Source organism: Quercus lobata, chromosome 4 (assembly GCF_001633185.2).
Source record: "Quercus lobata isolate SW786 chromosome 4, ValleyOak3.0 Primary Assembly, whole genome shotgun sequence".
Taxonomy (NCBI): Eukaryota; Viridiplantae; Streptophyta; class Magnoliopsida; order Fagales; family Fagaceae; genus Quercus; species Quercus lobata.
In genome coordinates, this window is record NC_044907.1 from 72,668,155 (window position 1) to 72,689,778 (window position 21,624).

The 21,624-nt window shown below is 35.9% G+C and overlaps 2 protein-coding genes across 2 annotated transcripts; both read right to left on the reverse strand.

The window, feature by feature from the left end:
* Nucleotides 1–13,878: 13,878 nt before the first annotated feature.
* On the reverse strand, nt 13,879–15,237 carry LOC115987012 (leucine-rich repeat receptor protein kinase EMS1-like). Its single transcript, XM_031110451.1, has one exon. The coding sequence runs from the start codon at nt 15,034–15,036 to the stop codon at nt 13,942–13,944; it is 1,095 nt and encodes a 364-aa protein (XP_030966311.1). The 5' UTR covers nt 15,037–15,237; the 3' UTR covers nt 13,879–13,941.
* Nucleotides 15,238–19,910: 4,673 nt separating this feature from the next.
* Nucleotides 19,911–21,313, reverse strand: LOC115983852 (probable serine/threonine-protein kinase PBL1). Its single transcript, XM_031106686.1, has one exon. The coding sequence runs from the start codon at nt 21,083–21,085 to the stop codon at nt 20,045–20,047; it is 1,041 nt and encodes a 346-aa protein (XP_030962546.1). The 5' UTR covers nt 21,086–21,313; the 3' UTR covers nt 19,911–20,044.
* Nucleotides 21,314–21,624: the final 311 nt, after the last annotated feature.

Below are 21,624 nucleotides of genomic sequence, written 5' to 3' on the forward strand. Positions count from 1 at the left end.
CACTTACAAGGTTTTGTTGATTGCAAGAATGGATCCTTTGAAGTACTTAATGGAAAAACTTGTGCAAGATGGAAAGACAGCTAAATGGGTTTTGCTTCTATCAAAATTTGATATTAAGTATATGACTCAAAAATCTGTGAAGGGGAGAGCAATTACCGATCACCTAGCCCATTGTTCACCAGAAGAAGCTGAAGAGATCCAAAGAGACTTTCCAGATGAAGACATTATGGGGATTGAAGTAGAATCATGAAAGATGTATTTTGATGAAGCAACAAATCAAAACGGAAATGGAATTGGAGTTCTCTTAATTTCTCCAAAAAGGGCACACATTCCATTTTCTGGCAGACTCAATTTCCCTGCCACCAACAATGCCACAGAATATGAAGCTTGCATTATGGGCCTACAAGCAATCTTAGGCCTAGGAGTGAAAGAGTTGGAAGTGTATGGAGACTCAACCTTAATAATCTCTCAGATTCAGAATAAATGGAAAATCAAAGAAGAAAGGCTGATGTCTTATCATCAATGTCTCCAAAAGTGGGCATCAAAGTTCAACAAGATCCAATATTAGTATGGGTTGAGGATGCAAAATCAAATTGCAGATGCTTTAGCAACCATGGCATCCATGATGGAGAGGCCAGAAGAAGATGGAGCTAGACCAATAGTGTTGGAACAAAAAGAAGAACCAGTCTACTGTATGACAATAGAAGAAAATGAGGAAAATAGTGGGGAAGGTGAATGGTATTTGAACATCCTACAATATCTCAAGGATGGGACATACCCACTATTTGCAGACAAGAACGACCAATTAACCATCTGGAAGTTGTCCACTAATTACATTATTTGTGGTGAAAGGCTTTACAGAAGATCATATGATGAAATTCATCTCCTTTGTGTAACCACCAAGGAAGCACAACAAATAATTAAAGAGGTTCATGAGTCAAGTTATGAGCCACATATGAATGCACACATGTTATCAAGGAAGATAATGAGACAAGGCTATTACTAGACTACTATGGAAGCCAACTGTGTGGCTCATGTTCGAAAATTCCATCAATGCCAAGTCCATGGAGTTCTAAAGCACATGCCACCCATACCACTACATACCATTACATCACCATAGCTGTTCTCTACATAGGGAATAGACATTATTGGGAAGATTCACCCAACAGCAACCAATGGCCATGAATTCATAGTTGTAGCCATTAACTACTTTACTAAGTGGGTAGAAGCTGCTTCATTCAAAGTCCTGAATTTAAAGAAAGTTGCTCAGTTCATTCAGACCAATATCATCTGTAGATACGGGGTACCGCATGAAATTATCTCAGACAATGGGTTGCACTTTAAAGGAGAAACAGAGAAGCTACTACGATAGTTCAATAATCAACACCACAAGTCTTCACCATACCGTCCTCAAACTAATGGAGCAGTTGAGGTTGCTAATAAAAACATAGGGCAAATCTTGAAGAAGAGCATAAAGAACTACAAGGACTGGCACCTACAGTTGCCCTATGCACTCTGGGGGTATAGAACATCAATTCGATCTTTCACAAGAGCCACCCCTTACTTATTGATGTATGGGATGGAAGCAGTCCTTCCTATTGAGATGGGTTTCTGTTCACTAAGGACAGTACTGGAGAGTGAAATCCCTAAAGCAGATTGGTTGCAAAGCAGATACGATCAGTTATGCATGCTAGATGAGAAGAGACTCAAGGCCTTGTATCATATTCAAGGTTACCAGAGGAGGCTTAGGAAAGCTTTTGACAAGAAAGTGAGAACCAGAGATTTGAAGTTAGGGGACTTAGTGTTGAAAGAAATCCGAGCCCCAGTTCAAGATGCAAACGAGAATTTCAAGAAAAATTGGGCAGGCCCATATATTATCAAGCATATATACTTTGGGGGAGTAGTAAGATTGATGGACTTAAATGTAAACCCTTTCACTAAGCCAACCAACATGGACCAACTGAAGACGTACCATGTCTGAAGTGGTTGTAAATTATGTTGTTTCCCTTTGTAGGTTTGAAAAAAAAAAAGTGAGAGAGCCTGCTAGGTTGAAAACCCGTAAGGGCCACCTAGGTAAAAATTAAGGCAAATAAAAAAATCATCACCAGTGAACTATGTGATGACCTGATCCTTCTATCAAGGGGGTACGTAGACAACCATGCATTGGTTTGGTCACAATTTCCCAAAACCCACCATTTGCCCATTAACAAAAATTTAACCAAAAATTCAACCATTCCATTAAACTATGTCTCTACACAAATCTAGAAACCCACACCTAAACCATTTAAAAAAAAAAAAAAAAAAAAAAAAAAAAAAAAAAACCCACAAGAAACCCAAACCATAAAAACCAAATCCCAAAAGCCTACACCTTAAACAGAACCCTTAACCATCAAATCCTAAATAATTCCAAGAAATAAGAGTTTTTACATCAACTTCTAAATAAAAATGTTCAAAGCCAATAAATAAGAAGGTCACTTTGTCTTCAGTCTTTTCCTTTTTGGTTGATCATCGATTTCTTCTATGTTAGGAGCTTCATCATCCCTGTCCCTTCTTTTGAATTCATATTTGTCTTCATCAAGTCTTTCCCAGTTGTCTCTAAGAAACTATTCTCTCATAACAACCCTTTCAGCCTCCTTGTCAACAATCTTGTCTATCAACCAATTAGAGTATTTTGCAGTCATCTTGTGAAAGTGAACCTTGACAAAAGATTGGTCCACTCGGTCAGCCATCTCCAAACCCAATAGCATGTTCTTCACAAAAGTAGAATTAGTGTCCACAGGAGTGAAAGGTCTTCTTTTATTGCCACTAGGCATTCCTTGCTTATATTTGAATTGCCTCAAGAGTCTATCTCCCTTGTAGAAAGTTGCCCTCCGCAACCCAACAAGGAAGATGTGGTCTGATCTTGGAGACCTCAATAAAGGGGGTAGGCACTTCTACCAATAACATTCCCATTGAATGGAGGTACTAGATTTCTTATCCAAGAATTTTACCCAGTCACTCTCAGTTGGCACTCAGTTTTGAGTACAACCCTCCTAAGAAAACTGCTAGGCCTATAATTACCGGTTATAGGCTTAGCAATCATGTCAAGTCACTCCATCAGCCATATTTGCAAAGTCAAAGGACTCCCTAAGAAGATCTGAGTTTCCCTACCATGAAATACAACATCTAGTCTTAGAAGAGTTTTTGCCAAGATCAAAGAAACAGGGTTATCACCATCTTTAATTTGATTCACAACACTTATGGCTCGGGCATTCACAAAGCCGCGTCTTCTAGAACAAAGAAAAAGTTTTTCCACCACGCATAAAGCCAAACCGAAGTTTTTCTGCATTTTGTCAGTCACTCCATAGGTGCATCTGTCAATCAATCGAGAGATAATGGCTCGAAGATTCACCATAACCTTCATCATACTATTAGTAATGGATGTAGGAAGACCAAGAACATCAAACAAAGATTCCTTATGCCTAGGATCACAAGAAACCGCTATAGATTTTCTGCTGGGATCATAACCCATGATAGCAAAGAATTCTTCAATTGTCAGACAGATTTCAGCAGTATTAAACCAAAAAACATGATCTTCGGGATCCTAGAATTTCACAGCAGCATGAAGGAAGTCCCATTTGATTTTGACATTCCTCAAAGCCTTAGTTCCCTCTAGTTTGAAGGCTGTAAAATTGGTTTTGGTAATGAAATCAAAGCTACGAACCCATATGTTGATATGATGAATTGTTGAATAAGAAAAATTATGATTGCTAGCCATGGGTGACTTTTTATTGTGTTTTACTAACCTTTAAGCAGAGATTTGTCGTAGGAGAATTCATTTAAATAAGTTGCATCAATTCCTAATCAAGTTTGAAATAGAGAGTTTGTAGCTAACTAGGGGAGTGTATCATGATCACAGTCGTGGCGTGGCCAGGTGCCATTCGGCACTCTAAAAGTGCCAATTAGCACTTTCAAAGTGCCAAACGGCACTCCAAAAGTGCCAAATGGCACTCCTTATGTGCCACGTGGCACGCAACCCCTCCATCATACACTCATGCAACTCCATGCAATTTCGTCCTCTCAGACATTTTTTTTTTTAAGATCGTTTAACATTCAAAAAGATTTTTTTGGTCAAACTAAGGCATTTTGACATGTCTAATCACTTGCATCATTGTTTTCAAAAGTTGATCAAATCAAGTTTTTTTTTAAGACTCATAGTTTAATGTTCCAAACTAGGGGCATTTGTCCATGTCTCATTCATTTTCAAATAATCAAAGAAATCCTCATCATTTTTTTTTTTTTTTAAATCATCATAACCAAGATTTCCAAAAGTCATGCATTCATTTTAAACTAGGGGCATTCGGCTCCACCTCATTCAAGTAGGTGCAGATTCTAGCAGAGCCAAGCTGGATAAGTCTAAATTAGCATTACAAGACATCATCAGATGAATTCTAAACTTGTCTTAGTTAAAGTCTCTACATGATCCAAGGGGCAAAGAGCTAAACATGGAAAATAATACAAGATTTTCTAAGGAACACTTCCTTTTCTTTTGTAGGAAAAATAAAAATACAAGTTATACATCATTAGGACTCCGAGTCCACCTACGTGAGGATCTCCTTGATCCACCTCTAGAAGAGCCACCCTCAGCATTTCCTTCCTAACTTGCGAAAAAGCAAGGATCGTACTGACAATTTTCAAGTTCAAGGCTCCTGGTAGTGTCAGCAGTTTCCATTCAATGTGCTTGAAAAGTCGGCAAAATCAAGTGTTAATTCCACTATCAAGCACAGTTCAAGCCAAAGACACTCAGAAAGCAATATGGCATACCCAGCTCGCATCATTGAGCACATATTGGGAGGACTGAGTGCGAGCCAAGGATTGCAAGCCTCCAATCATCTGCATGCTCTCCTCAACAAGATCCACATCAACCTGAAGCACAAATTTGCCAAATCAAGAGTCATCAGATTAAGAGCCACTCATCAAGCTAAGAAGAAATAAAGACAAAGAATGGAACATTCAAGAACATACCGAATCGGGCCAAGGAACAATTGGTACGTGGCCTAGTCAAAGGCATAAAACTATACATTCCATCAGGATTCATCACATCATATTGCCATGCTAGAAAATGAGGATAAGTCTCCATGAAGGAACTAGAAGAACTACCAACATGGTGGGGAGAGGGAATTTCTTCATCTTCCTCTCTCCCTTCCTCTCCTTCAGAAGATGGAGGTTGAAAATACAACATGCAAGTATTGTTACCAAGCAGAAATATGAAAAGGAATTTGCAAGATCAAGAAATTTGACTTTAGAAGGGAAAAAAATATCGTCTGCCAACTAAGCAACCTTGCAAATGAAGTCAGATGAATTCAGAATAATTCCCTTCTACTCCTGCAACAATATAGCCATCACGGGCCTGAGCAATCTTTTCATTAGCCATAAAGTCAACCAACCAGACAGTGTGACAAGAAGGAGTTGGAATTGTGGTAGAAGGATACTCATGTTCAACTTGGGGCAACACCCAATCACCAAGATACTAATACCTTCCATGTCCACACTTAAGCAACACTTGGCGGCCATTCAATTCTAGAGCTTGCTCACACTCTACATACCCCTCACATCCAACCCAAGGATTTAAATCCATCTAAAAAGTCATAAAGGAACTCAAAATGAGAAGAGACTAAACCATAGCCAAGTGCCAAAGATTTCAAAAGAAAGAGGAGGGAGAACTCACATCATCAATAGTCAAATTATCAATCACCAAGCGCCAAATTTCCAAAGAATGCCTAGAAGGTGTAGACAAACGATGTTTGGGCAACCAAAGCAGAAATCTAGGAAAAATGCCAGCAACTTCTTCCTGGATTTCAGGACCAACTCCAAAGTACTCTTACATCCAGACCTAAAAAATTCACAACACCATTACCACATAGCCAAAATAACTTTCCAAAACCCACATGACCAAAAATTTCCATAAAAATATATATATATATATATATATATATATATTCTCACAACCAATGCCCCACCAAAATTTCACCACAATCAAAATTTTCCACACATCCATACACAACTACCAATTTTTTTCCATAGCCATGCAAAAAAATTCCCACAAGTTCATGCCCATGCACAAATAAATTCTTACATAGCCAAAATCATAGCCACAAAAATTTTCCATGAACCAAAATCACATACCCAACAAAATTTTTCACAGTCAAAATTTTACCATAATCAAAATTTTCCATATTCATAAATTTACCCACAAAATTTTGTCATGTCCATAAAACAAAGTTTACACATGCCAACAAGTTTTTCCCACATACATCATGTACATATTCATATAAGACTAACACAAATTTTTCACAATGCCAATACTCCCAAAATCCAAACCAAAATTCTTCCAACAACATCACCATCTACCTACATTGTCAAAATTCCATAACCACCAACATTGTCCAAATTGCACCATGATTAAAGAAAAAACAATACTTCGAGAATGCTCCAAAGCCAACATTCTCCAACATAACCAATCATGCAATGCCCCAAAAATTTCTGTTAGGACATATGTGATTCAATGTTAGGAATATATGTCAATATTTTATGTAATTGGCTAATCCTTTGACAACACGCACTTTACTTGTAATTTGGTAGATCTAGGATGTGTTTAATACTTCAAGGAACGAGATTTCAAGTTCAAGTGTTAAAGCCATGCAAGTTTGTCCAAGAAACAAGTGAAAAAGTGCTGAATTTTAAAGCTCGACAACTAGCATCTATCAAGGTTTAAAAGTTGTTTCAACCCGTGGCTCAATAGCTAGCTCGATAGATGGCTATCTGTCGAGGTTTATGAAACTCAGTTTTTCAGAGTGGATTTTCATCCAATGCGTGAGTAATGTGTTTAGGCTTTCTTTTCTCACAACCATAAACATATATAAGGATTATTTTGAGGGTCGTTAGAGGTTACACAAGTTGCACGAGTGTGAAGCAAGGTTTTGTTCAAGCAAATTGTGACCGGAGACAGAATTTGCCCTAGTTCATCTTTCTCTTGAAAAAGTTGCTATGTTTGTACACTGTAGGGTTTTGTGACCAAGGAGCTTATTGATCTTCATCGTGTGATAAACTGAAGAACTTTACAGCCAACATCCTTCTCAAGTTGGTGATTAAATCGCGTACTAGGATTCGCGCAACTATTGGTTAGTCACATACTAGGAGCCGTGCATTGAAAAAAAGAGACTGTCACTATAGAACAAGTCCAATTGGGTATTGGGGTAAGGGTTCAACTGTAGGTTGGTATAAGATACTGGAATTCCTTTACTTGTAACCGCTTGTTTTGATAATAGTGAATTCTCGGAAGTGGTGACCTTAAAATCACCCGGTGGGGTTTTTGCGGTGTAAATTTTCCCCATTCGAAAACAAATCACCATTTTCAATTTAATTTCCGCTGCATTTAGATTAATTGGTGATTTTTTTGTGCTGCCATGCATATTGTATGTTAATCTGATTAATTAATCAACTTGGCTAATTAATTGGTTAATCTATCACAAGGGGTTAATACATTCTTGGCCTATCAATTTCAAAATAACCAAATGACAATATCTCACCATGAAACTTTCAATGAAATATGAAACAACATTTTTTCTAAGAAAAAAAAAAAAAAAAAAAACCTAACCTTGGTTTCTACATGACAATATGGAGCATAGGTCCTAGGGTCTTGAAGAAGCCCATCATCATCATGCCAATCAAATGTTGGATCATATTTCTTACTATGAAAAGCAAGAAAAGAAGATCCCTTGGAGGAAGAAGCCATCTTGATGCAAAGAAAATGGGTTTCACCAAAAATGGGTGTGTGATGAAAATGCTCAAAACACAAGGATCTAAAGAAATATTGATAGAGATGGATGAGGGAAGGTTAAGAAGCTTAGAAAAGTGTTTTTTGTGAGAAGAAATGGTGAGATGAAGAAGAAAAATCAAGTGGAAGAAGAAGGTGAATAGTCTCAATGGAGGATGCGAAGTTGATAAAAGATGAAGCAAAAAGGAAAAAGGAAGAAACAAAGAAATGGGGGGCCAAAATTTCAGCCTCCACACTTAAAACTCAGCCAAAAGTTGAGTTGACTCAATCAACCCAAAAAAAAATCTTTTTCAAAGTTTTCAAGTATCTTTCAAACTCCAAATTTTCAATTCAAAATTTTCATTCCCAAATTTTCAATTCCACATTCTCACTGCCCAAATTTTAAACTCAAATCTTTAGTTTTCAAAAAAATCTAAACCTCAGATTTCATGATCAAAATTTCAAGCCTTAATTTTCAAAATTCTAAGTTTCAAAATTTCAGATTTTAAGTTCCAAATTTCAAGTCAAAATCTCCAAGTTCCAAAGTCTCAAAATATTAAATGTCAATTTCAAAACTTCCAAGTTTCAAAAAATCAAATGTTTCTCAAAAAAAGGAACAAATGAAAATCACACATCTCAAAAAACAGTGGGATCTAAAAGCTCTCATAATTTAAAAATCTAGCCCCCAAATTTTGACTTTTTGCAGGCAACACTCCAGATCGAAGTAGAGAAGCCATGGATTGACATTTCAACAAACTCCAGAACGAAGTAGAGAAGCCCTGGATCGACATTTCAACAAACTCCATATTGAAGTAGAGAAGACCTTTGATCAACATTTCAACAAACTCAAGATCGAAGTAGAGAAACCCTGGATTGACATTTCAACAAACTCCATATTGAAGTAAAGAAGACCTTTGATCGACATTTCAGCAATTCGGATCGAAGTAAAGAAGACCTTTGATCGACATTTCAACAAACTCCAAATCGAAGTAGAGAAACCCTGTATTGACATTTCAACAAACTCCGATTGAAGTAGAGAAGACCTTTGATCGACATTTTAACAGTTCGGATCGAAGTAAAGATGACCTTTGATCGCCATTTCAACAATTCTAGACTAAAGTAGAGAAGACATTTGATCACCATTTCAGCAGTCTAGATTGAAGTAGAGAAGACCTTTGATCACCATTTCAACAGTCTAGACTGAAGTAGGGAAGACCTTTGATTGCCATTAAAACACCTCCAAATTGGAGTAGAGAAGACCTTTGATGGCCATTTCTACAACTCCAGATTGAAGTATAGAAGACCTTTGATCATCATTTCAACAACTCTAGATTGAAGAAGAGAAGACCTTTGATCGACACTAGAAGCCCTTGGGTCATAGACAACTCTAGTTTCAAGGTAGAGAAGCCCTTTTGCCCTTTAGTTTCCTTTCATCAAGATCGAAGTAGATAAGCCCTTGGGTCACAAACAACTCCATTATCAAGATCAAGATTGAAAAGTCTCTTGGTCACCCCAATTGTCAAGAATCATTTCTAGAGTCATCAACTACCAGCTAAGTCAAGTATTTTCATTTTTTTCAAAAGATAAGGCCTTAGTTCTATGTTCCAAAGTTTTAGGTTCGAGGGCTAGGTAATCTTTGAAAATTCAACTTGAATTAAATCATGGTTGCTAAAATCAGTGTCTTTGTTTTACATTGACATTCGCTTTTCAAGCTCTGTCAATGAGGGGCATTCTGTAGACACTTAATTTTGCACCCATGATTTAATTAAGGAGAATGACTTGAAGGACCATCCATGTACCCCAAAAATCATGATTGCATTACATGCATCAATTTGTCTTTGCATTGCATGCATTAATTCATTCATTGCATATCATAAAAATGATCTTGAGATTCTAACGGTCATAATGGTGTGTCCGGTTTCCAAATCAGACCATCAGATCGAAAGATATCGCATGATCAAGTTGCACAGTCAACATACATTGTGTCTAGGTAGAGTCTACCACACATGATCAATTTAAATTAATTAAATAATTTTGTGATTGGTTGATAATTAGTGTTTAAAATAGGGATGCATGCATAGGAATAAAAAGGACGATTAGATAACAATAAAATTGTGGATAATCTGAACTTTATCAAGATTTATTTTAGGGTATTTATCTACAAGATAATTGTTCTTGGGAAAGCCTGAATTATTCAGAAAAGAGATTAAAAAAATAAAATAAAAACATAGACTAAGGATGAAAACACGTCAAGGTGCAGGGACCGGATCAAAAAACCCTAAAAGGAGAGTCTAAAACACTCTCGAACACAGAAGAATGTTCGATGTCCAAGAACCCATTCAACACTTTTGGAGTGTCAAACGACACTTTAAAAGGGCCAAATTTCCCCCTTTTGGGCTTTGGCCCAATGCCCTTCGGGTGATGATAAGGCACACCCTTTTCGATCTTTTCATAAAAGGATGAGTCCTAATTCGTGTTCTACACATTGGAGCTATTTTTTAGAGTCTTCTGGCCTCTATAAATAAAGGTTGGGTCTCATAATTAAGCACCTTTTTTTACGCTTTGAGAGGCATACATTTTGAGGCTCTCAAATTGCTGATATTTGCTAATTCTCTCTAAGATTTGCTACAAAAATTAGGGATTTTAGGTTTCAAAGATAATTGAATAAGTTTCTTTGAACCCTAAAACATCCTCTCAAGAACAAGGAGTGCTCATGCAAGAGGTTGTTTTCAATCACCCTATCTTTTTTATACTTCTTTTTATGTTGATGAATGTTTTTATCCATAACATGAATGGTTCATCATTGTTTTGTTTAAAGCATGATTGTTTTTTTTATGCAATTTTTAAAATTTCTTTCTTAAATGTCAATAATCTGCATGTGAACAATTCTTTTCCTTAAAATAAAAACAAATCTGCATCTTTATTGGATGTAGATCAAAATTTTTCTTAATAAAAAACAGATCTACATCATTATTAGATGTAGATCTAAGTTTTTCTTCAAACAAAAATAGATCCATATCTTTATTAGATGCAGATCTGAATTTTTTTTTAGGTTAAAAACTGATTTGTATCTTTCTTAGAAACAGATTTGATTTTTCTTTAACATATGCAGATTTTTGAAATAAAGAAAAGGATTAAACATGATTGTGTTTGTGTTTGTTTGATTTAATTCATGTTGCATAAATTTAAATTATGGGTGAAGCTCTCTTCTTAAACAATCTTTTCCATATTTTTTAAAACATATACAAAACAGATCTAATCTTTTATGAACCAAAAAACCCTTTTTTTTAGTTCTTAAAAACAGATCTGATATTTTTCAAATCAAAAGACTTTATTTTACACAGATCTGAATTTTTTATCTCCAGAAACTACTTTTTTCTACATACTACAAAATGGATTTGGTATTTTGACAAATCAAAATCAATTTTTTTTACCAACCAAAATAGATCTGATTATTTTCAAAAGAAGAGACTTCATTCATAAATAAATTAGTGTGATTTAATTTTTGTTTCACATGTTCAACATATCATTCATGACATGTATAAAAAGGTACATTTGTCACAAGAGTCTAGAAGACCAGACTCTGTCTGGGCAAAATGGGTGCCTAGCACCTTCCCATTTCGTAACCTATCCTCCAGATTTAGGTCTTTGGATAAGTAGATCTAACCTTGTCTTTATTTTATTTTGGGTAGAATGTAACTAGGACAAAATGCCATGTAATTATTTGGTAGTTTGTAACTAGGACCCAAAGCCATGTAATTTTTCAATTTTTCAAATATGTAATTTTTTATTCAATCAATGAAGAGAATAATTCAGTCATGTATTTAGTTTTTTCTTATCTTTTTGAATAAAAAATAAGTGGCGACTCCATACCACTTACCCAAAAAGAGAGGTTCCCTAAAAAGCACTCCAAAAATCTCTTTTTTTTAAGAGGCAACTTTCAAGGTCTCTCACATTGGAATTAAAATTAATATGGGATACTGTCCTTTGGATAGGTAGTGTGGGGTGCCTAACACCTTCCCTACTCGTAACTGAACTTCCGAGTCCAAGATTTTTGGTTTGAGACTTTAGTTTACCTTAATTAATTAATTACTCTTGAATTAGTTTTTAGTTAATTAGGTAACTAAAAAAGAATTAGACAAATAGGTGACCAACCACACCTAATACAAAACCAATGGTTAGTAATGACTCCTAAAAATAAAATAAGAAAAAGTGACTTACGAACACACCTCACCTAAGAAACACATGCACACAAGGAGCCACATCACTAAGGACCCAATGTGCGACAAACCTAAAGCCTTTTTTGGGGTGTCCACAATGTCACCTTAGGGTCATAATATAATATAATCTCGTGGAGCATGTCTAGGAAAGTGGTCGAGTGTGAATGAATTGACATGAGTTTATTATTTAAAACACACCATTCATTTTATGCCTCATAGCTCGTGCAATGATGAAGAATCTATTTTTCGACATAATCATGAGTAAATTATATTGTATGGGATCAAGTGTTGCTTGAGTTTTGAGCTCATGAGGGGTTAAAGAAACTTAATTGGGTGTGATCAAATAATATGGGGCATAAAGGTGATATTATGAGCAATGTATTATGTTAGTTTAGATGATGACTTAATTTAGTACTTCTACCCTAAACCTTCTCGTTGGGTTGCACACTCTATTTTCTATATAAAGAGAGGATTGGACAAAAGATTAAGAGAAGTCAATTTTAACTCTAGTACCCATTGTGAACAAGTGAGAGATGTCAGTAATTGGGCAAGATTTGACCAAACCTATAACCTATGGCCCATGTATTGTCGACATGGGTTATCGAATACATGGACTTAATTTGATGAGTTCAAATTTAAACTAATCCTAAGATAAGTTGTCAAGATTAGTGATCAATAGTGAAGTGATTTAAGATGAGTAGTTGAGCATTTTTAAGGACCGCTCATCTGATAGTAGTTTTATCCTTATTTGTATTTAAATACTCCTACAACAGTCATATTACTATAGACTAGGAGAAAAAACATACATATAGTTTTTGTAAGTACTCTCTCAAATAGACTGTCTCTCTCTAGGGATACCAACTACAATGCCTTAAGATTTGGAGAATGGAATATACAGAAAGACCTTAGCAGGGTCGGCCCTAGACATTTTGGGGCCTTAGGCAAGAACTAAAATGGGGTCTTTTTTTATTTTTATGTATTAATTAAATTAATATTTATTTAATATTTTTATATTATAATATATTTTATTTAAAATCTATTTTCATCTAAATTTTGTGTTGTATTTTGTTTATTACTAATAAAAAATTTATTCATTTTGGAGCCTTAGACGAGAACTAAAATGGGGCCTTTTATATTTATGTATTAATTAAATTAATATTTATTTAATATTTGTATATTATAATATATTTTAGTTAATATCTATTTTTCTTGCCTTTTGAGATGCAAATTGACTAATTTTGTGTTGTATTTTGTTGAACCAGTGGAGAGAAAGAATGAGAGAGGCAGAGAGCAAGAGCTGAGAGAGAGAGGCGGAGAGAAAGAGTGAGAGAGAAAAATGTATGAGTAAATTTTAGGGATTTGAGATTTTTTATTTGTTTTGATTTGAGATTGTTTTGTGGGTAATTTTTTAGACTGAAATTGATCTTTATCCAGTTGAATTTTGATTTTTCTAGAGGTTAAGGATGATATTTTTGGGATAATTGATTTTGTTTAAAAAAAAAAAATGGGGTATCAATGTTTACAAGGATGTTCTAGACTTTTTGTTCTTTAGTCACAAGCATGTATCAAATTATTTGGAATTTCATCTGAAACTATTTTTTTTTTCTACTGCCCATTCTTTTTCAAAATTTTGGGGCCCCCTTCCACTAGGGGGCTTTAGACAATAGCCTAATTGATGTAGTGGAAAAGCCAGCCTAGGACCATTGTAGCCCCTTTAGTGACTTGAAGGTGTACCAAAAGGTGAAGAGATCGTAAGGAAGAATTTGTAAAGTTAGCAAAGAGCAAGATTCGGCAAATGTATGATTCATTCTACCAAAGTACGTGCACATACAATCTATCTAATTTATTCTTCAACAAACAGTCTAGAAAACATATTACACATTTAATTTATTCTTCAACAAACAATCTAGAAAATGCAATACAAATTCACATAGGAATTGGATTTAGCAATCGAAAAACCTTAGCCATAGTTGGCCTTTCTCTTTTTATCTCACTAGTACACATTTCTGCAATTTCAAAATACTCTTTCACATGGGCCTCTATTAGGCCACCCTCCGTCAAAATACTAGCATCCACCATTTGCATATGCTTATCTTGGGCCAGCATTTTCCTAGCCCATTCAACTATCCCAACCTCTTCCCCGTCCAAAAGTGTAGGCAAATTGGGACGCTTTCCAGTAGCAATCTCGAACATCAAGATCCCAAAACTGTAAACATCAGCCTCGAGTGTAGCTGTAGTGAGGCCTGCCTTGTACTCAGGGGGCATGTAACAGTAACCCAGTGTCCCCGCAGATTGTGTGGACGCATAAGAAGTGGAAGTGTCGATCCTTCTTGCATGGCCGAAATCACAAATATGGGCTTGAAAATCGGAGTCCAAGAACACAATGCGGGACTCAATATCCTGATGAGCAATTGGCTTGTCCAAACTATGCAAAAAAAAGAGGCCACTAGCCACACCCTTGACAATTTGAATCCGGGTGCCCCAAGATAACGTTAACGTGTCCACGTCCTGTTCCTGCTCCTGCTCCTGCTCCTGCTCCAAGTGCAACCAACGGTCCAAACTGCCATTCTGAAAAAACTCGTATATGAGGAGCCTATCGGAGCCGCTGAAACAATAGCCGAAAATCTTAGCGATATTTGGGTGGTGGAGCATACCCAGTGTCACCATTTCCGCCCAAAACTCCCTAAAACCTTTGAAAGCGTCTGGGTTGAGTCTCTTGATGGCCACGGTGACGCCGTTGGAGAGCTGGGCCTTGTAGACGGTTCCGAAGCTGCCACCGCCGATGATAAACTCTGGGGAGAAGTTTTTGGTAGCCGCCCTCAGCTTAGTCATGGAGAATTTGAGGTTGGGGTCGAAGGAAGCGCTCTGATCGACGGTGGTGATGGAGGGTAGCTGGGTTGTTGTGGATACGAGTTGGGTTATCTTGGGTTTTCGACACCGGAACACCCAGAAAGTAATGATCCCGGTTAGAGATAAGAAGAAGAGTAAACCGTAGGCTGTTGCGAGGAAAACGTGATCCATACGGATCAGAAGAAAAAGATATTCAACATAAAAGAGAAAGACAAAATATGTTACTGTTTGAGAGTTTGAGACTTATTAACACCAGATTCATTGTTCAGAAACGCGTTCGGTTGGAATTGGAGGGATAAGGGCATTTGCGGTTTCATGGAAGAAGCTGGGTCTTTCTCTCAACAAGTCTTCGGACAGAGACTTTCGTGGGTAATCAATTAGAGGCTGTTTGGCCGACCAAATTTGATAACTCAATTCTCAGTTTTCATAACTCATAACTTAAAAGTGATGGGATCTATAGCAAAAAAGTTGTTTGGCCAAACGATAACTCTGTTTCCATCACTCAATTCTCTGATTTTTGAGTTATGAGTTATGGAAACTGAAAACAGCCTTGGCCAAACAATAAGTCTATTTCCATAACTCATAACTCAATGGTATTTTTGTAAATAAACACACATGGAGGGACCCACAGCCGCAACTTTTGATCACATTTTGACTTCTTTTTTTTTCACTTGTTCGATCTCCAATTCTATTTTTTTTTTCTTTTTTTTTAGCTTCGGTGAATTTGGGTACGGGAAAAAAAAAAGAAAAAGAAGCTACACTGGCTGACAAGTATGAGCCCACAAATAGTGTGAAAAATATTAAGTGATGGAAATTGGGTGATGATGCCAAACAGGTGTGAAAAATTGAGTGATGAGTGATGAGTTATGAGTTATGAGTGATGAGTGATGGAAATTGAGTGATGAGTGATGGAAATTAAGTGATAAAAAATAGTTGACCAACCAGGCTTTTAATGGTTTTTTAAAAGAATTCTATCAAGTACAGTACTTAATTAGTAGCGTGATAAATAAAAAAATAAATAATAAATAAATAATTGAAAACAGACCTTTTAATATCTCATTTATATATATATATATATATAACCGAAACTTTTGAATTTCCCACAATTTTTCACGTCATCATTATTTTTAAATTTTAAAAATAATTAAAAAAATTATTTCTATTTCTCAATCCACAGCATCATTATTTTTAAATCATCATAATTATTATAAAAAAAATCAACTAAAAAAAACCTATTTCTATTTTCCACGGCAATATCAAACCTGATATCCAAATTTTTTGTTCTCCTTCCCCAAATTTTTTGTTCTCTATTTCTCTCCCTCATCTCTCTTCTCTACCCTTCCAGTATTCTCTGATTTGTTTTTCAATCAAACCCAATAAAACCCTAAAACCTCTTCAAGAACTAACCGCCCCAATATCTCCCGTTTCAATTTCTCAAGAACTCCTTGGTAAGATCACCTTGAATCCTCAATCTTCCTTATCTTCTTCCTTTTTTGTTGCTGTTGTCCTAATCTATTTGCTTATAATTAATTTGTGGTTTTTGTTTCCATAGTTTCTGAACATTCTTGAATTAGGACGAAATCAAGATGACTTTGAGGCTGAAGGATTGATTTGGGGTTTTTATTAGTTTTGGGATTTTAGGGTTCCTAATTAGGGTTTGCTGCAATAATAGATTTCAATTGCTAATATGTTTCCTCTTTGTTCTTTTTTGTTTTTCCCAGGGGAACACCATAGAAGATCAAATTCTACCTAGGCTTTGTCTCTTGGCGTTTTGAGGAATGGTTAGTGATGTTTTTAATTTAATTTAGGATTTCCTCCCTAACCTATTCTCTTTATTTATTTGTTAGTAGGAGTGAAATTGTGGTTTTTGGGTCCAATTTAGCACTTTGGTTTACTAATTTGTGTGTGTGTGTGTGTGTGTTTTTTTTTTTTTTTAATTCAAAGCTTCTGAATAAGGTTTTAAATATATTTTGGGTTCTATTTGTTGTTATCCATATAATTGTAGACAAGCTATGAGTCTTCCATGTTTGAAAGATTTAATCTTCATCAAAATATATGAACACTAACAAAAATATTTTTAATTTTGCATTTCATAGGATTTAGTTTTCTGTATTTTGGTTGGTTGGTTTCGATTTAATTTATTGGGTATCAAACCTGTGAAGAATTCTGGAGAGCAAGCTTGATTAGCTTTATGGAGGCTCTTTGTGTTCTAAACCTGCTTGTATGTTAGTTCTCAGTGCACCAATGAGCTCTAGCAAATCACACATCATCTCCTTGTAAGAGCAAAGTGTAGGTTAGCTCAATCTTCAGGCTTATCATAGCAATTTCTATTGTAATTTTGTACAATATCAGCTCTATTCCATTTCAATTCTTTTTATACATTGTATAGTTTCTTCTTATAGTGTTATAATTTTTTCAATGATATGATTGTGATTTAAAATGTTATGGAGAGCTGTAAAGATATTTTTTATCCAAATTCCAAAAGGAGCAGCTATGCTAATTGTTACCCCCTATAAGATGCATTTAGATTTTATTTATGCTGCCACTTCCCCTATTGTTATATCACTGAATTATTCTCTAAACTTATTATATTTATAAATGCACTTGACCGATTTCTGTCTTTGAAAGACACCCGAATAATGTTACTGGCTGAATTTTGCAAATCAAATTCTTTTTGAAGCTACTAGCTAAATTCCACGTTGATGATAGAATATTGAAGGGTTGATTTGGAACCATTGTAATGTTTGTATAGTAGATTTGCTAGGCAATACTACCGAAAGAGCACAATTAGCCCAACTTAAAGTTATCTAATCTAGAAGAAACTTGAAAGTCTCAAATTTTGGAAGCCTTGAACTATGTAGAATTGGTTTTCAAAAGAATCCTGCTATTAGTCATATGCTGCTATTTTAATGACTTAATTTAAAAAAGATTGCATTAAATGACTTCAATTTAGAAGGTTTGGTTATTTTGGTGTTTTAGAAGGTGTAGAAGTGGTGGAAAAAGTTCTGTTTACATAATGTATATTTTTTACTTTGAAATCTTTGTGAACATGTACATTTTTTTTTTTTTTTTTTTTGCCTCCTATCCATATGGCTGTGGCATGTTCTTTTTGATTTTAGGGTAATTCTATAGATTTCTTAGAGTAATGCAGGATGGAGGTTGTCTAATCTTGGCTTCTGAGCAAAATTTGATGGCCAAAATTGCACCATATTTGAGTAAAAAGATATATGTTGCAAGTAACAATGGCAAAATTGCCGATTGATGTGCAATCATTAAAATGTTGAATTTTGGTTAAAAGGTTTATATCAACCTAATTTTTAGCATCTTTCACAATTTTAAATGAATACATGTAAATTTGGTCACATGTTAATTTTTATGTCTTACATGGCTTTGAGGAGTACATAAATTTGATTTTGGAAGATGTTAGAAAAGTCAACATCAAGAGGGAGAGCAAAAAACTTTAGGTGGGTTCATTTTCTCATTTTACTTTACTTTTAATCTTTCAAATGTGCATACTCTAAATGTGGTACATCTATTTTGTTATTTGTTGATTACATATCAAAAAATGTACAAGGTATATTCTTCTTAAGAGATGCAACACAACAGCCGCCTCTCTCTCTCTCTCTCTCTCTCTCAATAGTGGAAATAATGATATCAGAAATTGTGTAAATTGGCATTATGTTGCTTTTTCAATCCCATTGAGGTCTAGCATCTTTGTTTACTGGCAATGTTAGAATTTAGATACATCAAGAATGATTAATGTAATTTATGAAAGATACTTGATTGAATGAGTATGGAATTAACTATATTTTTGTAATTAATTATATTGGAGTGTACTTATATCAGTTATATATTTTCTAAATATGATCTCAAGCTCTTGGTTATCATGATATCTCATTGTATGTAATAAATTTTATTACTTTGTAAGTGATAGATTTTATTGGTTTGGTATATAATTTATATCATGATATTGAATTTTTATTTTATTTATTTTTAAATTTTTTTATATTAGAGAAGTTATTAATAGCTTCCCGTGCATTGCACGGGTTAGCGACTAGTTGATAATATATAGTTATTCCATTTAATCTTCTTGTGGCAAAATCAATTAAAAATATGATTTTATCCATTTTAATTTTGAAAGTTTATATATATATATATATATATATAGAATAATACTAGAAAAAATTTTGTGAGAAATTTTGTAAGTGATACATATGTTTGAAAAAAAAAAAAAAAAAAAAACCTAGTTGTTTTATATAATCAATAATTGTTGTATTACATGTTTGAATTTTATTATGATTACTTTGATTATTATGTTTATATTGCAACTCACTTGGGTCGCAGTTCTCACAGGTGCAGTAGTTTGACGTGCACTTATACATGAGGATAACTTTTTTGATGAGTAGAACCTGATAAGGATTTAACTGGAGATGTAATTTGATTGTGATTTTAGGAGGTTTTGTATTGTATGTAGCACACTTATAGAAGACGCTGACCTACCTATTGAATCGGAGTTGGTATTAGCTTTAACCGAAGATGGGGAATATATTGTGAATTTGGGGACATGGTGGGCAGCCCATGGCTTGGTGGGAATTATCATGTATGGTGGCTGTACAGGAAAAAAATTAAAGAGATGTTCATTTTTTTTTTATTTTTTTTTTTCACATTACATAATTGTTTATTTAACAGTACGAAATGCAAAGATCCAAAATCCAGAAAGCACACCGAATTTTTTTTTCAATGGTGTTCTTATTCTTATTCAAATTGAAAAGCCACTTGCAAATACACACGTCCAAACAGAAACAAGTCTAGAAAACAAAGAAACCACAACCTCATTAAAACAAACATTGACATTTTTAACTGTAGTTACCACCAGGAGCAGTCCCATACCCAGACCCATATGATCCTGGGGGATTATTCCTTTCCACCCTGGTATTATGGGTTGTGGTCCTCCTGGGCCCAATAGGATGAGACTCTACCACACGCTCATGAGTCACTTGACCCAGCTGTCCCTGTCCAGTCCCTTGTCCCGGCATTGCTGACATATGGTGTGCCCTAGTTGTCGTCCCACGAACACCCGTGGTAGCAGTATACCCAGTATGCCCTCCAGCTGGAGTGGCTGCAGCATTGTGCGGTCTTGCCTGCTGCAGCCAAAAAATCTAGAAAATGCAATACAAATTCACGTAGGAATTGGATTTAGCCATTGAAAAACCATAGCCATAGTTGGCCTTTCTCTTCGTGTCTCACCAGTACAGTTTGCTGCAATTTCAAAATACTGCTTCACATGGGCCTCTATTAGGCCATCCTCCCTCAAACTACTGGTATCCACCATTTCCATATGCTGTTTTTGGGCCAGCATTTTTCTGGCCCATTCGACTATCCCAACCTCTTTCCCGTCCAAAAGGGTTGGCAAATTGGGGCGCTTTCCAGTAGCAATCTCGAACATTAAAATCCCAAAACTGTAAACATCAGCCTCGAGTGTAGCTGAAGTGAGGCCTTCCTTGTACTCAGGTGGCATGTAACAGTAACCCATTGTATCCGCAGATTGTGTGGACGCATAAGAAGTGGAGTTGTCAACCCCCCTTGCTAGACCGAAATCAGTAATATGGGCCTGAAAATCGGAGTCCAAGAACACATTGCGGGACTTAATATTCTGATGAGCAATGGGCTTGTCCAAACTATGCAAAAAAGAGAGGCCATTAGCCACACCCTTGATAATCTGAATCCGGGTCCCCCAAGATAACGCGGCCACATCCTGCTTCTGCTCCAAGTGCAAGCACTGGTCCAAACTGCCATTCTGAAAATACTCGCATATAAGGAGCCTATCGGAGCTGGTCATGCAATAGCCCAAAATCTTAACGATATTTGGGTGGTGTAGCATACCCAGTGTCACCATCTCCGTCCAAAACTCCCTAAAGCCTTTGAAAGCGTCTGGGTTGAGTCTCTTGAAGGCCACGGTGACGCCGTTGGAGAGCTGGGCCTTGTAGACGGTTCCGAAGCTGCCACCGCCGATGATAAACTCTGGGGAGAAGTCTTTGGTAGCCACCCTCAGCTCAGTCATGGAGAATTCGAGGTTGGGGTCGAAGGAAGCGATCTGATCGACGACAGTGATGGAGGATAGCCCGGTTTTTGTTGTGGACACGGGTTTTTGGGCTTGTGGGGTTTTCTTGGGTTTTCGACACCGGAACACCCAGACTACTGCTTGGAGAACGCGATCCATACGGAACAGAAGAAAAGGATATTCAACATAAAAGAGAAAGACAAGTATGCTATTGTTGAGAGTTGAGAGTTGGAGACTATATTCATTGTTCAGAAACGCGTTCGTTTGGAATTGGGTGGAAAATGTGTTTGCAGTTTCATGGAAGTTGGGTTTTTCACTCAACAAGTCTTCGGACAGAGACTTTCGTGGATAATCAATTAATGGTTGTTTAAAACAATTCTAGGAGAATCTAGCCTTTTGCCTTGTTTGGTAAAGTATTTGGTAATATGTCTTTGTTTGTAAATTATATAGGGGAATGTCCCTGTTTCGGTACTCCATGATACTAAAATCGAGTTACTTAAAAATCTCGGTTACCTTAAAATCGAGTTATGCCCTATCAAACTTAAAAAATAAAAATAAAAAAAAAAAATTGCATAGAACTCGATTTTAGGAAGATCGAGTTCCAAAACGTCACTATAGGGCTTTAAAACGCCATTATAGGGTTAAAAAAAATGCACTATAGGGCTCTCTTAACCTGCCATGGGACAATCACACTTAAG